At 43.3% G+C, this 24,328-nt stretch overlaps 1 protein-coding gene across 4 annotated transcripts in view; it reads right to left on the bottom strand.

The window, feature by feature from the left end:
• The window catches only part of TRPA1 (transient receptor potential cation channel subfamily A member 1), a 211,056-nt gene that overhangs the window by 131,814 nt on the left and 54,914 nt on the right, over positions 1 to 24,328 (bottom strand). For all 4 annotated transcript variants that reach the window (XM_085853398.1, XM_085853399.1, XM_085853400.1 and 1 more), the window contains one exon: positions 7,741 to 7,886. In XM_085853398.1, coding sequence (XP_085709524.1) covers positions 7,741 to 7,886 — 146 coding nt within the window. The remainder of the gene's footprint in view (positions 1 to 7,740; positions 7,887 to 24,328) is intronic.

Genomic DNA, 24,328 nt, shown 5'->3' on the forward strand with positions numbered 1-24,328 from the left:
TTTTAATGGTAATTTTGACATCACAGGTCATGTGGGGTGGCAGCTATGTTGGAAAAACAGAAAAAATTTGGACCTCTGTATCTCCTAAACCACACCATCAAAAAATTGGCACTTGGCATCTGGCAACTACTATGTATGGGGAAAAAAAAAAGAGTGATTTGCCTATGATGTCATTGGTGAAGTGGTATCCCGGTCAAAATTTTCCACAAAGAATGCTGCATCCGATCAGTATGAAAGTTTGTGAGGTTCATCGAGTGATAGATTGCTTGACAGAAAAAAATTTTTATGATGTCATTGGTCGTGTGGTTTGGCAGCCATGTTGTATAAAAAAAAAAAAAAGGAAGAAAATCTTCACTGGAACCACTTCAGAAATCAAAGTGAAACTACACAAAAATGATCAACTCGCCATGCTGAATAGTTTGATAACTATGACATCATCGGTCATGTTGTCTGGCAGCCATTTTTGATTTACCGTAAAACCTCCAAAAATCTTATTTTTCAGGGGAAACTTCACACACCTATTCCACATGCCTTGGAGATACTGGGGTGATAAAGAATGATTGATAAGTCACGTGGTTTGGTGGCCATATTGGATTGAAGAAAAATATTAAATATTTTCTGTGGAACCACTTATCCAATCGAAGGGAAATTTACCAAATATCATCCAACACTAATACTGCATACAGTGTGGAAACGATGATGACATAGGTCACATGGTGTGGCAGCCATATTGGATCGAAAAACTAACCTTATCTGATCAAAACGAAACTTCACACACGTGATCCTCCACCATATCATGGGCAGAGTCTAAAGTTTCAATGCCATAGGTCACGAGCTTTGGCAGCCATGTTAGTTTGAAAATCGAAAATTAAAAAACCTTTTTCTCAAAAACCACCCAATGGATTGATGTGAAACATGTTGCTTTACAAGCAAAGACAGTTGATCACAACTGTAAAGTTTCACATCAATCGCTACAGCAGTTTCTGAAATATAATTTTAAAATATTTTCCAAGAAGCCAATGTGGCTGTCACACCACATGACTGACGACATCATTTTTAAGTCACATGTATGCAATAATGGCAGTGTATCATCACTGTAAAGTCTAGTATTGATAGGTTAAACAGTTTCAGAGAAATAATTGTTTAATCATTTCCTTAAAACCAATGTGGCTGAACCATCAAGTGACTGATGACGTCATTAAATAAATTATTTGCAGCAAAACAGTAGTGGATAATCACTGCAAAGTCTCACATCAAGAGGCGAAGTGGTTTCAGAGAATTTCTTTATATATATATATATATATATATATATATATATATATATATATATATATATATATATATATATATATATATATATATATATATATATATATATATATATATATGATCGACTTGGCATGGGGAATATTGGTTGAAAATTTCGACATCATCGGTCACATGGTCTCGCAGCCATGTTGGACAAAAAAACATTATCCGATCAACGCAAAACTCCAAAGATATGATCGGCCATCCATTCTGAATTTGATTTGATTTGATAAAGCGGATGTCGTGGGTCAGGTGTCCGATCGAAGCAGGGTGGCATAGTTTTTTTTTCACCATAGAAATTTCAAAAAAATTTCAACATAGATGTGACTACTTATGCAGAATGTTTATGTGATCACTGTGACGTCATCGGTCACGTGGTGTGGCAGCCATGTTGGAAAAAAGGCAACACTGCACCTCTGTATCTCCGAAACCGCTCCATGGGAAAAAATTGAAACTTGGCACATGTGAAGTACTCCACATGGGAAACGAGTGTGATTTTTTGATGATATCATATGTAGCTTTGTTATGATGACATAATTACATATGTCAAATACTTTATCCAATCGGTATGAAATTTTTTCAGGGTCTTCTAGGACTAAATTGTAATTACCAACAAAATTTATGTTGTCATTGGTTATGTGATTCAGCAGCCATATTGTTTTTAACATAAAACCTTCAAAAATCTTCTCTAACTGCTGAACAGATCAAGGCAAAACTTTACAGCTATGATCGCCCATCCATGAGGACCAATGAGGTCTCCATATATGATGTCATAGGTCACACGGTTTGGCAGCTATGATTTTTTGAAGAATAAACAATTCAAAATCTTCTTCTTCACAACAGCTTGACAGATCGAGGAGAAACTCCACTTACATGTTCCCCCAGCCTTGGGGATACCAGGGTGTTCACAAATAATTGAGGGTTCACATGGTCTGGCAAGCCATATTGGTTTGAATGAAAAACCTCTAAAAAAAATCTTTCTCTTGAACCACTTCATCAATCAATGTGAAACGTCACAGTTATGATCGAGTAGAAATGTGGAATAAATGGTTTAAATGTCAACCTGATCAGCTGCATGGTCTGGTAGTCAGAACTATTAAATATTTAAAATCTGGGTTCACAGATTTTAATCAAACTTAGTACAAGTATGTATATTAATGTAATGATGTGGGCGGAGACATATCTGTTATTGTCGAGACGTCGAAGATTGTCGTTCTAGTTGCTACAAACTTTACTTTACCTAATAATCTTTCCTCATCCTAAAATATATATATATATATATATATATATATATATATATGTATGTATGTATTTTATCATTTTACTTCTCACCTTCACCTCCCCAAACCATGTGATTTCTCTACCCCTTGCCTCTTCTTGAAACTTTCGCTGACCCACTATCTTCCTTCCATTTTAGCAGATCCATAATCACCGTACACCTTCACAATTTTTTCTTAAACCTTTCCTTTACATATCCTTACATCATCTTTATCTAAGTTTTTTTTTTTTAAGTTTCTTAAAATGTTTCAACTTCCTTTTTCACACAGGCAATTCTCTGTATTGTATCATAATTCACTCCTCTTCTTCTTCAAAAGACTTTTCAATTCAACATTTCCTTCATCCTGTGTCTGACAAGTCCAAATGATGCAACGTTTCTGTTCTCCATTCTCTTAAGTCTCCTTCATTGCATCCCTCATGTAATGTCTTTAATCACATCTCTGACATTAAAAAAAATAATTATTGAATCCTAGTTTGCAATGCATGTTCATGTTCCATCAATCATCCATTATTTCCAACTTCAGTGCCAGTTCACACCACCTCCTGAAATCTACCTCCTCCTAACTCGTCACCTGTTATCTCCTCTCCTTACCAGTCCCATCTTGCCCCTCATCCTACCTCCACACTGAGCACCTCTCACTGTCTTCTGTTTTAATATCAGCTCCTCCTCGTCTCCCAAACTATGTGGCGTTCTAACATTTGTGGGTTCCATTCTAACCCAACAGATATCTCACTCTCTCAATCAGTTCACTCTTAAACATATCAAACATGCTCCATCTTTCCTCGCATTACACCTCCCCCCTCTTCTGAACCCCTCAAATATTGTACCTCCCCCTACCCACTCCCATCTTCACAATACAACAACCAAGTGTCATCCCTCCCCCCTCCTTTCCTTGCCTCTCCCATCACCCTCATGCCCCTTGGCAGTGCCTGCTCTCATTGTCTCGGCTCCCTCTCAAAGATTCCCTCTCACCCCTCCCTCTCGAAGCAACATTCATACTCTTCCCTTCCAAGATTCCCACTCACCTTTCTCAAAAGTCTCCCCCTCCCCCCCGCTCAGCCTTCCCCCTCCAATCTCCCCAGCCCCACCCCCCTTCTCAAATATGCACCCCCTCACATCCACAAAGCTATCTCCTTTGCCTGTCCTCTCTCTTCTATCTCATCCTTCCACCTCCTCCAATCTTCAACTTCCCTTTGCCCCCTCTCTTATTACTCCCCACTGTGCCTCATCCCATCACCACTGAGCATTTTCTCTCCTCCTCATCTGGCCCTCTTCCCGAGCTCTTCTGCAATCCCCCTCACTCTGTCAACAACTCTTCTTACCTCCCCCCTCCTCCCGAATTCCTACCCTCCCCTGCACCCAAACCTCCTCCCCTCCCTCTTCCTTAACAGTGTGGACCTCAAATATCTGGGCCTTCGCTCAAACCTGACAAATGTTTCCATACAGGTTGCCACTGACAAACCAGACATAATCTGCTTAACAGAAACTTTCCTCCTTCAAGACGTCTCTGACTTCCTAGTGTCTCTCCCTGGTTACTCCCTCCTCCAGTATGATCGACCTGAGCCTCGTCCTGGTGGAGGAGTTGCTCTCTTCATCAAAGACTATTCCTCACTCTCCATGCACTGCCGTCAATCCCCCACACCCCCAGGAATACCTCTGGCTATCGCTTCCTCTCCATTCCCACCTCATGTACATTTATATGTGTGTTGTACCATACACAAAACAGTGATGACTCTATTTACACCTCGCTCACTGAAACCATGGACCAACTTCTATCCTCTCATCCAAACTCTCTCTCTTCCTCATACGTGGTGACTTCAATTGTCATCGCACCAGTTGGCTGGATGTGGGTACCTCCTTCACCTGTCATGGCACTTCAGCAAAAGACTTCTGCGACTCATTGGGACTGACTCAATCGGTCAACTTCCTGACTCAGATCTCAACCAACTGTACTCCATCTCTTCTGGACATAATTTTGACCAATTTCCCTGAGAATATCTGCTGTTCTGATCAACTGTGATGATGGATTCCATGAAATTGCTGATGATTTGAAGTACAATAAGCTAACTGGGCTGTAGTTAAGGGGGTCCTTTTTTGCACCTTTTTGTGTAATGCTGTGACATTGGCTGATTTCCAATTTCCCAGGTGGATATAGGAGACCAGTCATGAAGTGTAAACAATAATAATAATTCATACATATAATATATATGAATATAATTTGTTTTTTTTAACCCGAATCCAATATGTGAAGCAGGAATGTCGAAGCAGATCACAATTTACGACTCGCGCATATGCAGGGTGTGTGAAAAGCGAATATCAGGGTCCGACAGTAGTTAGAAGTAACTGTACTCTCATATACTTCCTGGCATTTTAAGTTAACTTTTGAATTACTCTTGGTTATGCTATTGTGGTTTATTTACTGCAGTAAGGATTGCCGGTACTTGAAGTGATTACAGTTGTAATTACAGTAATCTGCAGAGAATACTCCCTAATACTACAGGTAAAACTACAGTTGGTTACAGTTCTAATTGCAGTAGTCTGCAGAAAATAACTGCAGTAAAAGGACACTGTTTTTGCTTCAGTACGTTAATAACATAAGCTTTAACCACACAGTGTAACTGGATGTAGACAATGCATTTATGCAGTTGCAAGGATGTTTCATTGTGTCAACAAAATAATTGATTTTGTTCTTCAAAATACAAAACTGCTGGCAAATGCCTGTTACTTATTTTAAAATTGTGAACTTCATAGTCATTGTTTTTCCAATACAATTAGCTACAATTGCTCAAAGGCAGAATTAATCGATAATGTCATTGTCCCAAAGGCTCTGCCATTGGCAGAGGTGAAAGAGCTTCAGGCTCTCATGCCCAACGCATTATTTGATTTCAAATTTAAAAGCTAATCCATTTGCTTATTTTGCCTTGTAATACATTTTCTTGAAATTTAGAAATACTTGTTAATGTGAACCCCTTTTTCACCCAATTTTATCTGTTGTTTGTTTTCCTTCATAAAATAACATTGACCGGTATTGATTCCATTTCATCCTGTGATTAGATCCACTTTTAAAAACAATTAATATTTGTCCTTGGAAATCAAATATTTACGAGTGTCACTATTTAACTTTAATCATCTGTAAATACACACTCTTGCACAATCACACCTGCTGTCTCATGTGGATAAGTCATGTCAATGTGAATGAGCAAACAACTGTGCCATGTTTCCACTGCCTATCCAATCAAAAATGGATACAGTATTTTAAGATTGCAACATGAAAGCATTTGCTTGGTTGGATCACTGTGACATCAGGCTGAGTTATAAATGTTGTTGAAATTTAGCTGCGACATTAATGACCATCAAAGATCAGTTTGGGTCAAAAAGATCAAAATCTAATCAGCGCTAGCCATCACCCTCCTGAATCACGTGGTGTAATTTGACATTGGTAGCTTCTTCCGTTCTCAAGTTATCGTGCCTACAAACAAACAAACACACAAACAAGCAGTCATAGACTGGTACTTAAGAAATCGTCAACTCGACCTCTGACCTTATCCAAGAAAAGCTGGCTTTAGAGAAGGTAGAGACGCAAACCAGAAGTTTCTACGATGATTCTGTACCAAACCATCAAAAATCGTAACGTTGACCGAAGCAAAAATCTCCATTTCTCGACGCAATTATTTAATATTATTTTATCAAAGTCACAAAACCATAATATTCAGCCATCCACCAACAATCTTTACATAATCCGACGGCTTTGCGAGTCAGGCATGCGACGATAACCTTTATTGGGATAAAAAAAATGACTTTTAAACACCATCTTTATCGAAAACACCATCAGCGCGCACACGCAAAACTTTAATGTGACTCAACGACGCGTCTGCTCGAACGCGCTGCAGCACATGACGAGCCGTGACGCGGCGAGTGAAATATTTTTTATACGATCTTAAAACGTCTCCAACACATCCGATTTTTACCAGAATTTCGACAACTGAGTGTTAAGCATCCTAAGCGATCACAAAATCCAAAGACAAAATTAAAATCGAAGTTAAAACGAACTCGTAACGTCGACCGAAGCAAAAATACTCCATTTTCCACATGAATTTATGGAATTATGTTTGACCTCACTGTGACCTTGACCTTTGACCGATTTTGACCAAAATCTAATCAGCACTAGCCATCACCATCCTGAATCACGTGGTGTAATTTGACATTGGTAGCTTCTTCCGTTCTCGAGTTATCGTGCCTACAAACAAACATACACACAAACAAACAAACACACAAACAGAGGACGGAAGTCATCAATATACTTTCGAAATCTTTAGATTTCGTAAGTAACAAACAGAAAGGGGTGAAACCATAAGTTCCTTCACCTTCGGTGGTGGAGGAAAATGTCTTTCCATATATCTTTTTTGGCCCTGTCTCTCAATGTTGAAGAATCACTTTAAAAACTTCTCGTCGTCAGATCCGGATCCGGATCCGAATCTGGATCTTCATCAAAATCTAATCAGTTCATCCTTATCACACACCCATGTCCACCAAGTTTCGTCTGAATCTGTCCACAACTTTTTTTGAGATATCCTGCGCACAAACAAAGACAGACAGGGGTGAAAACATAACCTTCCATCTTCGGTGGTGGAGGCAATTAAGAAGGTAATCCTGCTGTTTCATTCCCCCTTCCCCCTTGTGACTGTTGCTGTGTTTCAACTTGTGTGCAGCTTGTTCACTCTGTATATGGTTCTCCCCCTTCCCTTCCCTTCATCTCACTCAGACTCTTCTTTTACTGGTGTTTCACCCTTTCATTTGCTTCCCCTCTGTTCTGCTTCAGCTCATCCATCAGGTTTGACTATGTATACAAAAAAGATAAGAGCTACACCATCTCCCTCACAAATTGTCATCAGTTCCTGGAATTCTTCCTTCAAAACACTGCATTTTGGAGACACTTGTATTCTTATGTTTGTTTACTCTCATGCCCTGAGAGGGGTCAAAATGTTGATAAAATGTTATTATATTCTGATTCTATTCTTCTCCTCGTCAAACTTACAATTATCCGATTCATTATTCCAACTCAGACACATGAGGTATTGACAAGGCAATTTCTTTCCCATCCATTATCCCTCCAGAAACAAATTAAGTAAGGAGGTAGTGAGGTGCCAAAGAACCTGCTTGATGTCCACACGAGCTCCATTTTGCAGGCAGGTGATGATGATAGGAATGTTGCCACTGTGGATAGCGATGTGCAACGTGCTGTTCTGGCAAGGGTCTGCGTAATTGAGGATTTCTTCAGCAGTATAACCCTTTCTCTCCGCTATGCAATGACAAAAGCGGATTGTAAGATGTGTGCATGATCTGATGTATACATTCCAGTGTACAACGCACATCATCACTTCATGACCACCCATATAGCTAAATACATCATTCCTTTGTCTCCATTACATTAAATATTCCAAAGATAAGGCACATTCATGATACAATGCCAACATACAGTACCAGTCAAAAGTTTGGACACACCGACTCATTCAAGGTTTTTCTTTATTTTTAATATTTTCTACATTGCAGAATAATAGTGAAGACATCAAAACTATGAAATAACACATGTGGAATTATGTAGTAACCAAAAAAGTGTTAAACAAATCAAATTATATTTTATAGTTTTGATTCCTGAAAGTAGCCACCCTTTGCCTTGATGACAGCTTTGCACACTCTTGGCATTCTCTCAACCAGCTTCATGAGGTAGTCACCTGGAATCCTTTGCCATTAACAGGTGTGCCTTGTTAAAACTTAATTTGTGGAATTTCTTTCTTTCTTAATGCGTTTGAGCCAATCAGTTGTGTTGTGACAAGGTGTGGTTGGTATACACTAAAAGCCCTATTTAGTAAAAGACCATTATTTTGTCTGTCTGTAGTAGTCCATATTATGGCAAGAACAACTCAACTTAGCAAAGAGAAAAGACAGTCCATCATTACTTTAAGACATGATGGTCAATCAATCTGGAAAATTTCAAGAACTTTTAAAGTTTCTTTCAATGATTTTTTGAAACAAGCATCCACCTTCGCTTTTTACAAGTGTCGTCACAAAAACCATCAAGCACTGTAATGAAACGAGCTCTCATGAGGACCACCACAGGAAAGGAAGACCCAGAGTTTCCTCCTCTGCAGAGGATATGTTTATTGGAGTTACCAACCTCAGAAATCACCAATTAACTGCATCTCAAATTTCAGCCCAAGTCAATGCTTCACAGAGTTCAAGTAACAGACACATCTGAACATCAACTGTTCAGAGGATACTGCATGAATCAGGCCTTCATGGTCGAATTGCTCCAAAGAATCTACCACTAAAGGAGACCAATAAGAAGAAGAGACTTGCTTGGGCCAAGAAACACAATCAATGGACATTAGACCGGTGGAAATCTATCCTTTGGTCTGATGAGTTCAAATTTGAGATTTTTGGTTCCAACCGCGTGTCTTTGTGAGACGTAGAGAAGGTGAACGGATGATATCTGCATGTGTGATTCCCACCGTGAAGCATGGTGGAGGAGGTGTGATGGTGTGGGGGTGCTTCGCTGGTGACACTGTTGGAGATTTATTTAGAATTCAAGGCACACTTAACGAGCATGGCTACCACAGCGATCTGCAGCAATACGCCATCCCATCTGGTTTGCACTTAGTGGGTCCATCATTTGTTTATCAACAGGATAATGACCCAATGACCCAGGCTGTGGAAGGGCTTTTTGACAAAGAAGGAGAGTGATGGAGTGCTGCATCAGGTGACCTGGCCTCCACAATCATCCGACCTAAACCCAATTGAGATGGCTTGGGATGAGTTGCACCGCAGAGTGAAGAAAAGGCAGCCAACAGGTGCTCAGCATATGTGGGAACTCCTTCAAGACGGTTGGAAAAGCATTCCAGATGACTACCTCATGAAGCTGGTTGAGAGAATGCCAAAAGTGGGCAAAGCTGTCATAAAGGCAAAGGGTCAGGTCAGGTCAGGTATGGGAGCATGTGACAGAACAGCGCGTCACTGCGTCCATTCTCCACCGGTACTCCACAGGCCTCCGACTGGCCATCCCCCAGGCAGATGCCAGGTTCATCCCCATCTCCTTGAGATGCCGGTCAACCTGCTGCAACAACGAGGCATGTGGTCGGCCCATTGGTCTCCTCCACTGATGAGACTCCCACACTGAGAGAATCTGGTGAGCAGGATCAGCATCAGTAAAATGAGCCACATGTCCATACAGCCGCAACTGACGCTCACGGACCATGCAGGTAACAAATCTCATCCGAGTCTCTCTCAGCAACCGCTCGTTGGACACAAAATCTGACCAGCGATAGCCAACGATTCTCTGAAGAGACCTGGTACCAAAGGAATTAAGTCTCCATCTCAGATCCTGGGTCAGAGTCCAAGTCTCGCATCCATAGAGCAAGACTGGAAGCAGAAAGGACCTGAAGACTCGGACTTTCGTCCTCCCGCACAGGTACCGGCAGAGCCACACCCCATGATCCAGTGAATCCATGAATCCCCAAGCTCGACCCAGACATCTAATGACCTCTGACTCACAGCCAGCAGAGACATGAATATCACTGCCAAGGTAAGTGAATCTCTCCACGACCTCAACATCCTCACCACAAACAGGCACAGACAGGACAGCAGCATCCAAGATGTCGTTGAAAGCCTGGATCTTAGTTTTGACCTAAGAAACCCGTAATCCCAGTGGCTCCGACCCCTCATTCAGCACCTCAAGGGCCCCCAAAAGGAGATCAAAAGTCTCCGCAAAGATGACTGCGTCATCTGGGAAATCAAGGTCCGAGATCTTGACATTCCCAAACGATGCACAACAGCTTGATCTCTCCGACATCCTCCCGAGAATCCAGTCCATACAAGTGCAGAAAAGTGTGGGGGCCAGTACACACCCCTGATGAACTCCAGTAACAACTGGAAAGAAGTCAGAGATGGCACCACCACATTTCACAGCACTCTCAGTTCCAGAGTAGAGTTCAGACATCAGATCGATCAGTTTAGTGGCACCCCACGAAGACACATAATTATCCAGAGGACATCCCGATTCACTGAATCGAACGCTTTACAGAGATCAACATAGGCTGCAAGCAGCCCCTGCCGAAACTCTCGCATGCATTCGGTGAGGACCCGAAGAGCAAGGATACGGTCAATCGTTGACCTCCTTGGTGTAAAGCCTGACTGCTCTGGACGCTGGTGCTCAAGCAGATGGTGGCGAACCGTATCAAGAATTATCCAAGCAAAGACCTTGCCCGGCACTGAGAGCAGCATCACCCCTCGGAAGTTGTTGCAGTCTTGGCGATCACCCTTGCCTTTCCAGAGAGGGAAAACAAGGCCCCTCTTCCAATCAGTTGGGATGATGCCTGTGTTCCAGGCAGAGCACAAAACTGCAAGCAATGACACGAGTGCAGCATTTCCACCAGCCTTGAGAAGTTCAGTATGGATGCCACAGATCCCAGGAGCTTTACCCCATTTCAACCGGTTCACCGCAGCCCGTGTTTCCACAAGCGAAGGTGGAACACAGTTGATTCGAGGGTCAGCAACAGGAATTCTACCACCCCTGCCGTCCAACTCGACAGCTGGTGGATCAGCCTGGTACAATCGCTCAAAGTTACCGGCCCAGCGTGCCTTCACTTCAGACTCCTCTGTCAAGAGCCTACCACTCTCTGCTCTAACTGCAGTGCTCCGAGGGATGGGCTTGGATGAACGCAATGCGCAAATTCCCCTGTAAGCGGGATGAGAATCACCTGTCCACAGGTGATGCTCCACCCCCTCAGAGATTCCTCGCACATAGGCCTCCTTGTCCACCCTGAGTGCACGTACAGTTTTACGCCTCAGCTCCCTGAACAGCTCAGCTCTGTGATTCAGCCTGGCCCTGTGACTCTGGTCAATGGTATCCAGTGTACCTCGAGAGACAAAATTTTTCTTTGCCCTGCGGTGAGTTCCAAGACATCCAACCGCAACATCAAGGACAGTTGTCTTGAAGGCACTCCACAACTCTTCAGGACCCCCCAAAGCACCCAGACCCCCCAAATGTCCACTCAGCTTGTTTGCAAACTCCTCAGCTACCTTCTCATCCTTGAGCTTGCCAACATCCAGCCTAGGCTGGGATGGTACCATCCCCCAGGATTTAAGGTGCAGCTTTAGAGTTCCTACAACAAGCCGGTGGTCAGTATTGAGGAACTCAGCACTCCGGTAGACCCTGCAGTTCTGGATCATCCTACAGCGACCATCAACGAGGACATGGTCAATCTCCTTTGACACACTGCCAGCGTTGGAATACCAAGTCCAGTGATGAGCTTGTGGGCGCTGAAACCATGAACCAGCCACCCTAAGTCCATGACTTCTTGCAAAGTCAAGGAACTTACTGCTATTCTGCTTCATAGATCCTGACCCACGGGGACCAACACATGTCTCATAACCATCCCTATCAGTTCCAGTCGATGCATTGAAATCCCCCAAGACTAGAAGTGTATCTCGTCTGGGGCACTGATCAACCACAGACTCGATCATGGCGTGGAATGCATCCTTCACGGTGAGATCACTCGCCTCAGTCGGAGCATAAACAGAGACCAGGGAAATGACAACCAAGGAGTGACGAATCCTTAGTCTCATAATATGCTCCTTGACCGGGGTTACCTTAATTATCATTGGAGTCAGCTTATTGGACACAGCTACAGCAACTCTTTGGACATGGTAACCATCAGAGCGACCGGACCAAATCGTAGTTGTAACCACCGACCATGATCTCGCCACAATCCGGTCTCCAAACCTCAGAGAGTGCTGCAATACCGATGTCCAAACACTTGAGCTCAGATGATAACAGGGACAGGTGATCATCCTCTCTTCGGGATAGGACATTCCAGGCACCCACCCGAAGGGACCACCTCAGGTTAACCCAAGTCGGCCGCCGTCTGGTGGACAACACCTCAGCACCTCCCCGACACACTCTCCCGCAATCTGACCTGGGAAGATTACCCCGTGGTTTCCCTCCTATCATCAAAGATTGGGGGTCCCGAAGGCTTTGCCGCAATCCCATCATCCGGAGAGCTGCCCTGCGAAGGGAAGCTGCACAGGAGGTACTCCCACAGAGTGGGTTTTCAGATTTTTTTTCTGCATCTAGAATGTCTTGCGGAATGAAGGGTTTTACGATGGCCGGAGTGCAAATCCTCCTAAGAAGTAACTCAACTGTAGGCAGACGTCCGCTGACATAGTTGGGCACTAGATATGGATGGACGTTGGCTCACAAGGAGGTCCTCCGCCCTTTGACAGGTTTTGTTCTTCATCCTACTGGGTGTCCATATCCAAACACCCTCCTCACCAGAAAACCTGGTGGGGTAGATGGTTTCGTCGCTGACAACCCGACCATGGAACAGGTTAGTACAGGTTTACATGATACCTGTAGCAAGTCACAGATCTGGTCTGGCCTGACCTGAGTGGAAAGGACGATCATCAAAAAGGTTTGAAGAACAAATCAAACACGATATCAAACATGTACCTGGATGTACAACCTCGAGTTATCTCTACCTGTCACTGTTTGCTTTCGTCAGTTAACAAGGATGTTCTGCGCACCTCACAAATCAACAATGTTATCTGTGAGTTTAAGTGCCGATGTGAAGTGCCGATACATGGGCACATTAAACATGGGCACATTAAACATGCTGTTTAAGTGCCGATACATGGGCCGTACAACCCAAAGGTTGATGGGGGGGGTCCTTCACCTCGCTGACGGGTATATTAAGGGGGGAGGGAGGGGAGCGAGAGGAGAGAGGGAGGGGAGAGAGGGAGGGGAGAGAGGGAGGGGAGAGAGGGAGGGGAGAGAGGGAGGGAGAGAGAGAAGGAGGTGGAGAGAGGGGCGGGGATGCGGAGAGGATGGAGGGAAGAGCGGAGAGGATGGATGGAGGGAAGGGAGAAGAGAGGACGGATGGCAGAGGAGAGGACAAAAGGAGGAGGGAGGGGAAGCTAGCAAGGGGGAAACGTGAGGAGGGGGTAGTGGGGAGAGAGACGCCTCAGCAAAGTTTGATTATACACTGTGGAAGGGATAGGTGTGAGGAGGAGGTGAGAGAGTGGGGAGGGGGGAGAGGAAAAAACAAAAAGAGAGAAAGGTGAAGGGTGGAGTTGGCATTAGCAAAGAGAATGGTATGTTATACTTAACTAGAACTACGTTGTCGATGGCACACCATCGCATATTCCCGCGCGCACTGCTTTGTCCCATTAACGCTCGGTGAAATTTTATCTTGCAAAATGGATTGACTATTCTTTTCTATTTGATGTGCTTTATGACCAAAGACTTACTATGTTTGCTAAATCGGAAGTCATTGCAAGCATGTGAACATTTCATGAAACATTAATTTAACACTGTTCAGCAATATAGAACTGTGCATCAATTTAATCATAGGAATGAACTGTGTAAAATATTAATTATAATTATTCATAATCAATTAGATAAATACAGTAAAACGTGTGACTGTTTGTCACTCATGGGGGCCACATAAGTAAGTTCTTTATAAAAGAACCAAGCTGTTAGTCACAAAAACACAAACACAAAAAAAACTCATGTCAGAACAGCTGTGCACACAACGACACAACAGTGTTTGTAAAGTAATCTGCTGACACATCCACAAAGACTTTGATATCCCAGTTCCAGAGAATGTGTGGGAACATGAACAAAAAGCAATCACTGAAAACATAGACGTACCGCTCACGTGCGACCTAATGATTCCATTGAGCGTGAAGATCGAATACAAAGTATTGCATCCAGATATCATACTTCGGCACAAAAAATAGAAGAAGGCATTGCTAAGTGAGGTGTTAATACAAGTGATTGTGGACTAAATAAAACATAAATCAAGAAAATGACCAAGTACCAAGACCTCAAGAAAGAAATGAAAAGATCCTGGAAGCTAAATAATGCCAAAGTTGGCCCAGTGATTGCAGGAGCTTCGGGAATGATGACGAAGAAACTCACAGAGATATTAAAAACCATCCTTGGGAATATTACTTCAAACGAACTGCAGTTGGAAGCTATCCCAGGCTCAGTGACGATCCTGAAGAAAGCCCTCAGCACAAAACATTGAGAACAGAAAATTTCACAGCATGGTCAATGAATCGTGGCCCCTTACTGAAATACAAGTGGATTAGGGCTGTCCTTATTTTAGTTTTTTCTGAAATTTCAAGGGCTAACCCGAATTTAGGTTGATATTTATGAGAAAAAATATAGAAAAAAATTTGAACCAGAAAAAAAAAATACTTTAGGGGTTGCATCCATCGATTTTAGGGGTTGCATCCACCTGGGGAATTCATCGATGGACGTCCATCGCTACCGTCCATCGAAATTTGAAAAAAAACATTCATTTTATATATATATATTTTTTTTAAATTGCCAAAATGACATTAACATGTAATGTATGATGTTTTCTGGTCCATTTGAATCTGAAATACTGCAGAAAAACATTGTTGAACTTGGCAAGATTTTTCCAGTCCGTCTCAGTCAAACATGAAAAGTCTAAAAGAAAAATCAAGATTTCATGTATTTTTCACGATTTTCGAACTCCGCAGTTTGCAGACAGAGTCGTTGAACAGACTATAGTTATAGAACAGACTATAAAGTTATATAAAGACAGTTATAGAACAGACTATAAAGAGCTATAGTTCACTTGTTCAAAGTTGATTTCTTACGGTCCAGGAATCGTTTTCGGTGATCAGTTACCGCTTGTAATAGGTACTGATTTTTCTCCTCATCGTACGGAATAAGACTGTTGTACTCAGTCGCCAGGGCTACACCATGCTCTGCACAGTCATTCACAACTTTCAGCTTGCTGACGATAGTACGGCTCTGTACGAAACCGTCTTCAGTTTCCCATTGATCCGGGTCTTTGTGCACAAAGTCAGAGTTCAAATGTCAGTCAATCAAAAAAACTTCTGCTTCTCGGAGATGCGAAATCTTCCAGTTTTCGGCGCATGATATCTTTTTGGGGAACAACAGCTCTTTTCGGTGCTTCATCGTCGTCATCGTCTTGTTCTTTTAGAGTTTGAGATATTTTTCTTTTTTGTCTCAATTGACACGTTTCGTTAAAATAGACACAATGGTATCAGTTCTACCGATAAATATCACAGCTGTCCCAGCAACTTTTTCACAGTTGGCTTAGATATATCAACGTTCACTTTGGAATATTTATCCATTCGCTTTAACAATGTCAGGTCTGAATTCAGTAAATATTCTGAAATGACAGAATAGTTATCATTAGTTCACGAAAGGCAATTTCCCTCAATGCCTGAATGACCGGATACCAGACCTGAAATTGACGGCAGTCAGTCGGTCACTGACTGACGGACTCAGTGATCCAATGGAGTAATGAGCAGACAATACAACAGATCTAAACAATAAATATCTCATACGTACAACAAGCCGTGTCACGGTGTCAGTACAAGAACAAAAGACATAATTTCATGTAGAAAAAGGGAAATTTTCCCATTTTTAAGCCACGTTTCGGGACATATGTAACTTTTTTGGGATCAAAAACATTTTTTTTCGTGTTATTCACGTTCGAACCAACCAGTAAGCACGCAGAAATTTCATGAAAAATATCTCTGACATAAAAATACAAAAAAAAAACATAAAAATGCACATTTTTTTTACAATTTTTGACAGCTGGCAGCAACCCCGAGACAATTTTTTTTTCGGGTTCATATATATTGTTGCGGTTTCGCGCCCGCCGGCGTGCTGACGGCCACGTAACTCGAATTGCGGCACGTCGCCCACCGGACGGACAATCCAGTCGTGACCCTCTCGGACTAACGCCGGGAACCAGTCACGGGTGGACCTTTCGGTCTCACCGCGATCGAGCCAATCAGCCCCCGCGTGGGATAGGGTTGCTCGCCAAATTCGACCTACCTAAGTACCCACGCAGAGGGTAGACCGGGCGATCGCACCTCGCCGCAGGTCGACTTCGGACACGGGCCACTTAAGCGACCCGTTCCGTACTATCGGGATAACCGAGCGGTGTTATTCGTCGACCTCGACGGTTCGATTAATTATCGGGCATATTCAGCCCACTACCAACCCTTTACGTGAAGCAAGATGAGGATTCAATGAAAGAAATGACGAAGCGAAGCGGGAAACAGTTCAACACAAAGCACATTTATTCGCGATGAACGGAAAGCACACATACAATTCCACCAAAAGCACACAGAAAAGACACAATGCAATTTACACAAAAAGCAAATGTAAAAGCGAAAACACAATGCAGAGCTAATACCGACTACCGAGCACACGGCAACACTTATACAATTCTACTTCACAGACGGCGCCGACAACACATACCCAAAACCAAGGAAAGAATACCCTCAAGGATGAGGCGGGCCTGAGGCCGAGACCGGGTCGGGCCTACCCGTCTGGTGATGAGACGCGGAGCGGCGATGGTGCCTCAACTCCGCGGGCCTCGCGGGCAGTGTCTGGTAGGGGGTGGGAAAGGGGCCCCCTTGGTCACACTATCTCAGCGCGGGGGGAAACAGGAGGGGGTTGCTGATGCTCGGGGTATAGAGGATTTTTATTGTCCCGCGACGAGCGCCTCCACCTCGGCCAGGTCGCGCTGTCGGCCTCCCTGGGGTGCAGCTCCCTGCACGACGCGAGCACCCCCTCGTCTGCCCTCGCCGCCTCTCCACAGCTCCGTCCCCTCCGCTCCGACTCCAACACACATGACGACCAGCTCCTTCTTGCCAACTCCACCGCCCGCGAAGTCTTAACTCTTTGTTCCGTCTCGACTCTACTACTCACTGGACTGACGAACACGGTCGCTTATATCAGCCCCGTGGCTTCGCCCTCTCATCTTTGACCCCCTCCCTTCGACCTTTCACCTCGCTCCCCATTGGCCCGAGAAAAAGTGGGCGTGAATGCTTTTTGATCCATAAATTTGCATATATCGATCGCCCTCCAACGCCCTGGGGCGGGGCCACCCGCCCCTCGCTCACCGATTGGACGGCAAAAAGTGGGCGTGTGTCGTTTTTGATCCGTTTTTGAAGCACAAAATCCGTGATTTTGTACACGCCGTTCGGCGCGCGCCCTGCACGAGTCCAACACCGGTACCCACAAGCGGCGCAAGAACGGTGGCGATGCGACGGTTGCGAGGTGTGACGGGAAGGTCGTGGCGGTTGTGGTGAAGCGGCGTTGTGGTTGGTGGTTGATGTTGTGACTGGTGGTGGTAACAATGGCGGTTGGTCCAAATTAAAGATAGTAAAAGAAAAACGGCTATCCTGAAGAGTCGCAGCACGCATAAATGGCATGTATTCCCACTAGACAACGGGTTTGGGCCGAACTACACATGTACTTACCGAGATACCTCACCTAAGGGACCTGAATGGTGGTTTGCGAATTTGGTAACCACAACAATATATTTTTTTTTATCATAAATATCAACCTAAATTCAGGTTCGCCCCTTGAAATTTCCGAAAAAAAATGAAATAAGGACAGACCTAAAGTGGATACTTTGAACCCGCCTGAGGCGGACTCCATTCCACATTCTGAAACCTGCATATGTAGAAACCAATCACACACACACACACACACACACACACACACACACACACACACACACACACACACACACACACACACACACACACACACACACACACACTTTGAGACCTGGTAAGATCTCCGTTTCACCTCCTGAAGCCCACCCAACACATGTGGAGATAGCAGGAAACAACTGCAACTTGCACGTACACGCGTGCACGCACACACGCATGCACGTACACACACACACACACACGTTGAGACCTGGGGTGGGAGCATTTAAAACCCATGCTATCTTACTGGCAAAGGTCTGCCTGCATGCATGCGTGTGACCTTTGCACCTCACCGGTCGATTCACTCCAAATCCGATTCGTACATGCCAGTCCCCTCAACAGAGTGGGAGGTACGGGGGAACAGGGGGTGGGTTGGGAAAGAGACAGAGGGGTGGGGAGAGAGAGAGAGAGGGAGAGAGAGAGAGGGGAGGAAGAAGGAGAGGAGTGGGAGAGAGGGGATAGGGTTGGGAGAGAGAGGGGTGAGGGATTCTGGCAGGTGTGATGCCCATGTTTATCGTCCTTCCAAGAGAGGACACACACATTGATGAATCACCCTGCCTGTGAAACACTGGGATGACAGTTTATAGCTTGGTCAGGATTTGAATCCAGGCGACACAGAGTGAGCCTGCGTGCCTCTCGGCTTTCCTGCCATGATATGGCAATTCCTTACTTCATAACTGAAAAGATTTTTTTTACCTCCGCCATCGAAGGTGAAGGAGGTTATGTTTTCACCCCTTTCTGTCTTTGTTTGTTTGTCTGTCTGTTTGTGTGTGTGCAGGATATCTCAAAAAGTTGTGGACGGATCCAGATGAAATTTTGTGGACAGGTTGGGTGTGTGATAAGAATGAACTGGTGAGAGTTTTTGGTGAAGATCCGGATCCGGATCCGACTACGTACATATATTCATGCTTGGCCAATATCGGCAATTCTTCAGGAATCGGCAGGTTGGAGTCATTGTGATTACAGACTACAGTACACACTGTATACAATCCAAAAACCTTGAGTAGCTTTCAGCCTTGTTTTGGAGAAATATCAACAAAAAATTTTTTGAAAACACCGTTGCATGATAGATGTTTCAAGGAGATGTGCATAAACATTAATGTTTATAAAACTCGTGCATGTGACGGATGGAAAAAAAATTGGCTGGGTAACTTATAAAACACGTTAATACAGAAAACGGTTCAGAAATCGGGTGTTATCAAAGATATTTTGCTTTGAAACCCACAAAGAGAAACAAATAACCTTTGCAAAGAACACCTGAATTATCTATACCAATAAATGTCAGTGTGTGTGTGTGTGTGTGTGTGTGTGTGTGTGTGTGTGTGTGTGTGTGTGTGTGTGTGTGTGTGTGTGTGTGTGTGTGTGTGTGTGTGTGTGTGTGTGTGTGTGTGTGTGTGTGTGTGTGTGTGTGTGTGTGTGTCAGTGTCTCCTCCATAACTCCAAAATCATGAAATCTAGCAGTCTGAAACTTTGCATACATTAGAAGGAAAACTCCAAGTAAGTGGAAGAGTGAAAATTGGGTGTTTGGGTTAAATAAAACACCCCTTTTGAAGATAATTAACGGTCTTATTTCATTATATCCTTTATCAGGCGCATCCTCGGCCACCCAAAGGCATGTCCTGGGTTATCTCACTGGGGTCTGAAGCAGCCATGTTTTTTGGCCTGCTCAACCATGCCTTGACTTGGAACAGGTGGCAACAATTTCTTCATGATAAAGTGTTGTTTTTTTTTTCACTTTTCTCACTTATTATCAAATATTTGATCATCATAGCCATGAATAGCTGGATACATTGCAATGCATATAAACACACGGAGCCGCCAGCGTTCGTGGCTTTATTTCATTTCCGCACATGACATAACCTCGAGAATCTCTTAAACTCAGCCTATTTCCAAAATTTAAGTTCTAGAATTGAACTCAGAAGCAGTTCTGACGCTAAAAGGAAAAGTGTTTATTTGTCCAATTTGGACATTGCTTTGGGCATTTCCGGGTGCATGGGTTCATCAACAGCAATTGGTAATCGCTTGCCAAGCCAAGCATTCCATTGGAATCCTTGCTTGAGTGCTTAAGCCACTTGCTGAGCGCCCTATCGTCGATTACGGTTCAGTTCGTGTCCCGATTGGAATGTACAGTCGGCGATTGCAACACAAGGTATAAATAGGTATACAGCGCAACGGATGTGGCACATATGGGTACATTTTGATCTGAAGGGACTCTCCACTGGTGTGTGGACATGCCATGCCTGTTATGGGCACTGTGGTGCCAAAGTTCCATCCGGTATCTTATGGAGGTTCTATCAGGTTTTCCTTTGTCCTCACATCGGTTTCTAAAGCATTTGGTTTTCAAATTTGCTTTACAAAGATTATATGTTTCTCTTTGTGAGTTTAAAAGCAAAATATATTTGATAACTCCCGATTTTTGAGCCATTTGCCGTATTAACGTGTTTTATAAATTACCGAGCCAAATTTTTTTTTTCCACCCATCACACCACAGCTGTTTATAAAGATTAATGTTTGTGCACATCTCCCTGAAACGTCGATATAAAATGCAACGTTGTTTTTTTTTTTATTTGTTTATTGAAAATCCCCCAAAACAACGGTTAAAGCTACCCAAGGTTTTTGGGTTGTATATAGTATGTACTGAAGTCGGTAATCACACCGACTCCAATTATCCGATTCCCGAAAAGTTGCCGATGTCAGCCAAGCACTAATACATGTGCTGTGTGTATATGTGCGTTTGTTGTTCATAAAGCATAACATTGGACTTGGAAAAGAAGAAGCAACATCAAGAGGAAATGCCCCCAGCGATGAGTGATGAAGAAAAAAAATTAGAAAACAACTTCAAAAAATGCCAAACTTTAAAAGCCCAGGGCCAGATGGAATTCCAAACTTCTGGCTAAAACGACTTGATGCTCTCCACAATCACTATACTCGAACATTCAATGAACAGATCCAAGAGGCAGTGGATGACATGCCTTCCAACAACATGCAAACTTCCATCAGGAATCATGACAGAAATGATGTTCCATCAGCTAACACAACAAGGGGGGTTGGAGACAGAGCAAAAGGGATGGAAGAGAGGTTGTTATGGAACAATTGACCACCTACTACTGATAAGGCCGTACTTGGAAATTGCAAAATGCGAAGAACCAAATCATCCACTGCCTGAACAGACTATAATAAGAAAGCTTTTGACAGTGTCCCACATTGGTGGATGACAAAATCAATTCCCGATTGAGAAAGCAATGGAGTTCTGGAATACCACCTTGATATTACAGCACTCAGAAGGAAATATCAAAATACCAGATGTGAAGATACGGCGTGGAATATTCCAGGGAGACAGTCTTTCTCCCCTCTTGTTTTGTCTGCCTCTGGACCCCCTGAGTAACATCAACAAACAATGACACGTATACACCCTAACAACCAACAGAAGAACATCCAAAGAAACAGGAATGGTGACACACCCAATGTACATGGATGATTTAAAGCTCTTTGCATCAAATGATGAAAAATTGACAGAACAGGATTGAAATTAAAATTGTTCTCTCAGGACATTCAAATGGAATTTGGACTATATAAGCATGCCAAGTGCATATTTGTAGAATATAAACCAACAAAAACAGACAACGTAAAAATTTACACGACCGGTCAAAAGTTTTAGAACACCCCCATTTTTAAAGTTTTTCCTGAAATGTAAAGGCCTTGTCACACCTTGATGTTTTAGCCAGTGTATGGCAAGGTATCAAAATGTTTGTAAAACGCTGGCGTACGCTGAACTAGTGATGTTTTTTCAGTTTTTTGGCGTATTAATAACGAGTTGGACGTATGCATAACGTATTAGTAACGTACACAGAACATTTCGATAACTTGTAGATAACTTATACCAACGAATGCTTAGCGTGTTGTCGGCGTTCACAATGTATGCCCAGCGATAGTCTAACGTATGCATAGCGCGGCAGCGTATCGCCGACGATCACGTGGCGTAGCCTATTAAAAGGCTGCCGCTCGACGATTCAAGCCGCTGTCACACCTTGCCGATTTAGCCAGCGTATCACGACGTATGAAAAATTTGTCTAAGATGCTGGCACACGTCGAATACGTTATGGGTACGTTTTGTATGTGTTAAGAGCATGCTGAAGCATGCTGGTATACATCGTAGTATGCTGGCATACATCGTAGTACGCCGAGTACGTCGACAAATTTTCAGCATGTTGAAAATTTTTTGATGTATACCAGTGTATGACACGTTCCGCATACACTGGCATACGCTGGCCATAAGTTATAGGCATGCTACGTGATCGTTGACACACGTCGCCACACGTTACTTGTAAGTTACTCATAAGTCAAAACACGTCGAGGTAATGTTTAGCGTACCTGAAACTTATTTCTAACTTCTGAGTAACGTGCTTTGAACCTATGTGTAACGTATCTCCAACGCATATTGACGTATGTAGACGTATTTGATTGACGTCTTCTGTACGACCACATAACTTACTGAACATGTTTCTAACTTACAGCTACCGTATAATGGTGTATTGGCAGCGTTTAGGGGAATTGGTGTATAAAATGGGCTTCACAGGAGGAACCCGTCAGTGTTCCAGACTCCATGGTTTTTTTTTTCTTTTTTTTTGGCATGATGGTGATGTTGACACCTCAATTTCTAGTGCGGTTATGATTTAAATCATTGAGCGGCAGCCTATTAATTATATTATAACCGCACTAGAAATCGAAGTGTCAACATCACCGTCATGCCGAAGAAAAAAAAAACACAACAACAACAACTTGGCGTGTTTCGACTTATGAGTAACGTGCCTACAACTTATTGCCAGCGTATGCGGAACATGTGAGTCATATGCTGGCATACATCGAAAAAATTTCAACATATTAAAATTTGTTGATGAGCTCGGCGTACTACAACATATGCCAGCGTGCTTCAGCGTGCTCTTAACGTATACAAAACTTACCCATAACGCTCACAGGACAGCAGCTTCAAGCACAGCTTAACACCGGTCAAAGTAAGGAAGTCTCAGTTTCAACCGTGAAGAGAAGACTTTGAGGTGCAGGTTTGACAGGTCGAGTGACAGGAAGAAAGCCATTGCTAAGATAGCAAATAAGAAAAAGAGGCTTGCTTGGGCCATGAAGCACCACCAGTGGTCTTCCAAAAACTGGAAGAAGGTCTTGTGGACCGATGAATCAAAATTTGAAATCTTTGGTTCATCACGCAGGGTTTTTGTACATTGCCGAGTTGGCGAAAGGATGGTTCCTCAGTGTGTGACACCAACTGTCAAACATGGAGGAGGAAGCGTGATGATCTGGGGCTCTTTTGCTGGATCCAGAGTCGGCGACTTGCACAGAGTGACTGGCACCCTGAACCAAAAGGGCTACCACAGCATTTTGCAGCGCCATGCAATACCCTCTGGTCTACGCCGAGTTTGTCAGGGGTTCATCTTCAGCAAGATAACGACCCAAAACATACCTCCAGGCTATGTCAGAACTAGTTTCGAAGAAAAGAACAAGACGGTAGGCTTTAAATCATGGAATGACCAGCACAGTCTCCAGACTTAAACCCCATCGAGCTGGTTTGGGATGAACTCAACAGAAGGGTGAAAGCAAAGCAACCTACAAGTGCAACACATTTGTGGGAACTTCTGCATCATTGTTGGGAAGAACTTTCTGAACAATATTTGATTTCCATTGTGGAAAGAATGTCACGAGTTTGTTCAGCTGTTTATCTGAAAAAGGTGGCTACTTTGATGAGTCAAAAATTTCGATTAAATTTTGTTGAACAAAACGATTCAATGATTTCTTTTTTTATCTGCAATTGTTTATTTGTTCTGTGCTTTAATTTCAGAGTGCATTGAAACATTAAACTGCTTATATTTCAGTAAAAACTGGAAAAATGGGGGTGTTCTCAAAGTTTTTACCAGTAGTGTACCTTGAAACAACAATACATCAGTGAGAAAATGAAGCATCATACAAATATTGTACCTTGATGTAGAAGAGGGTCACTCAATGTGTCAGAAACAAATACACAAAACAATCACCAAAGGATGCCAACATAGAACGAAGCAGATCCTGAAAATGTATCTCTCCCCAAGAAACAAAATCAATGCCATTAACAAACTAGCAGTATCAGTGTTCCAATACAGCTGTGGAATAATAAACTGCCCC

The sequence above is a fragment of the Eptatretus burgeri genome, chromosome 13 (assembly GCF_056783735.1).
Source record: "Eptatretus burgeri isolate ZD-2024b chromosome 13, Ebu_testis_v1, whole genome shotgun sequence".
Lineage (NCBI taxonomy): Eukaryota > Metazoa > Chordata > Myxini > Myxiniformes > Myxinidae > Eptatretus > Eptatretus burgeri.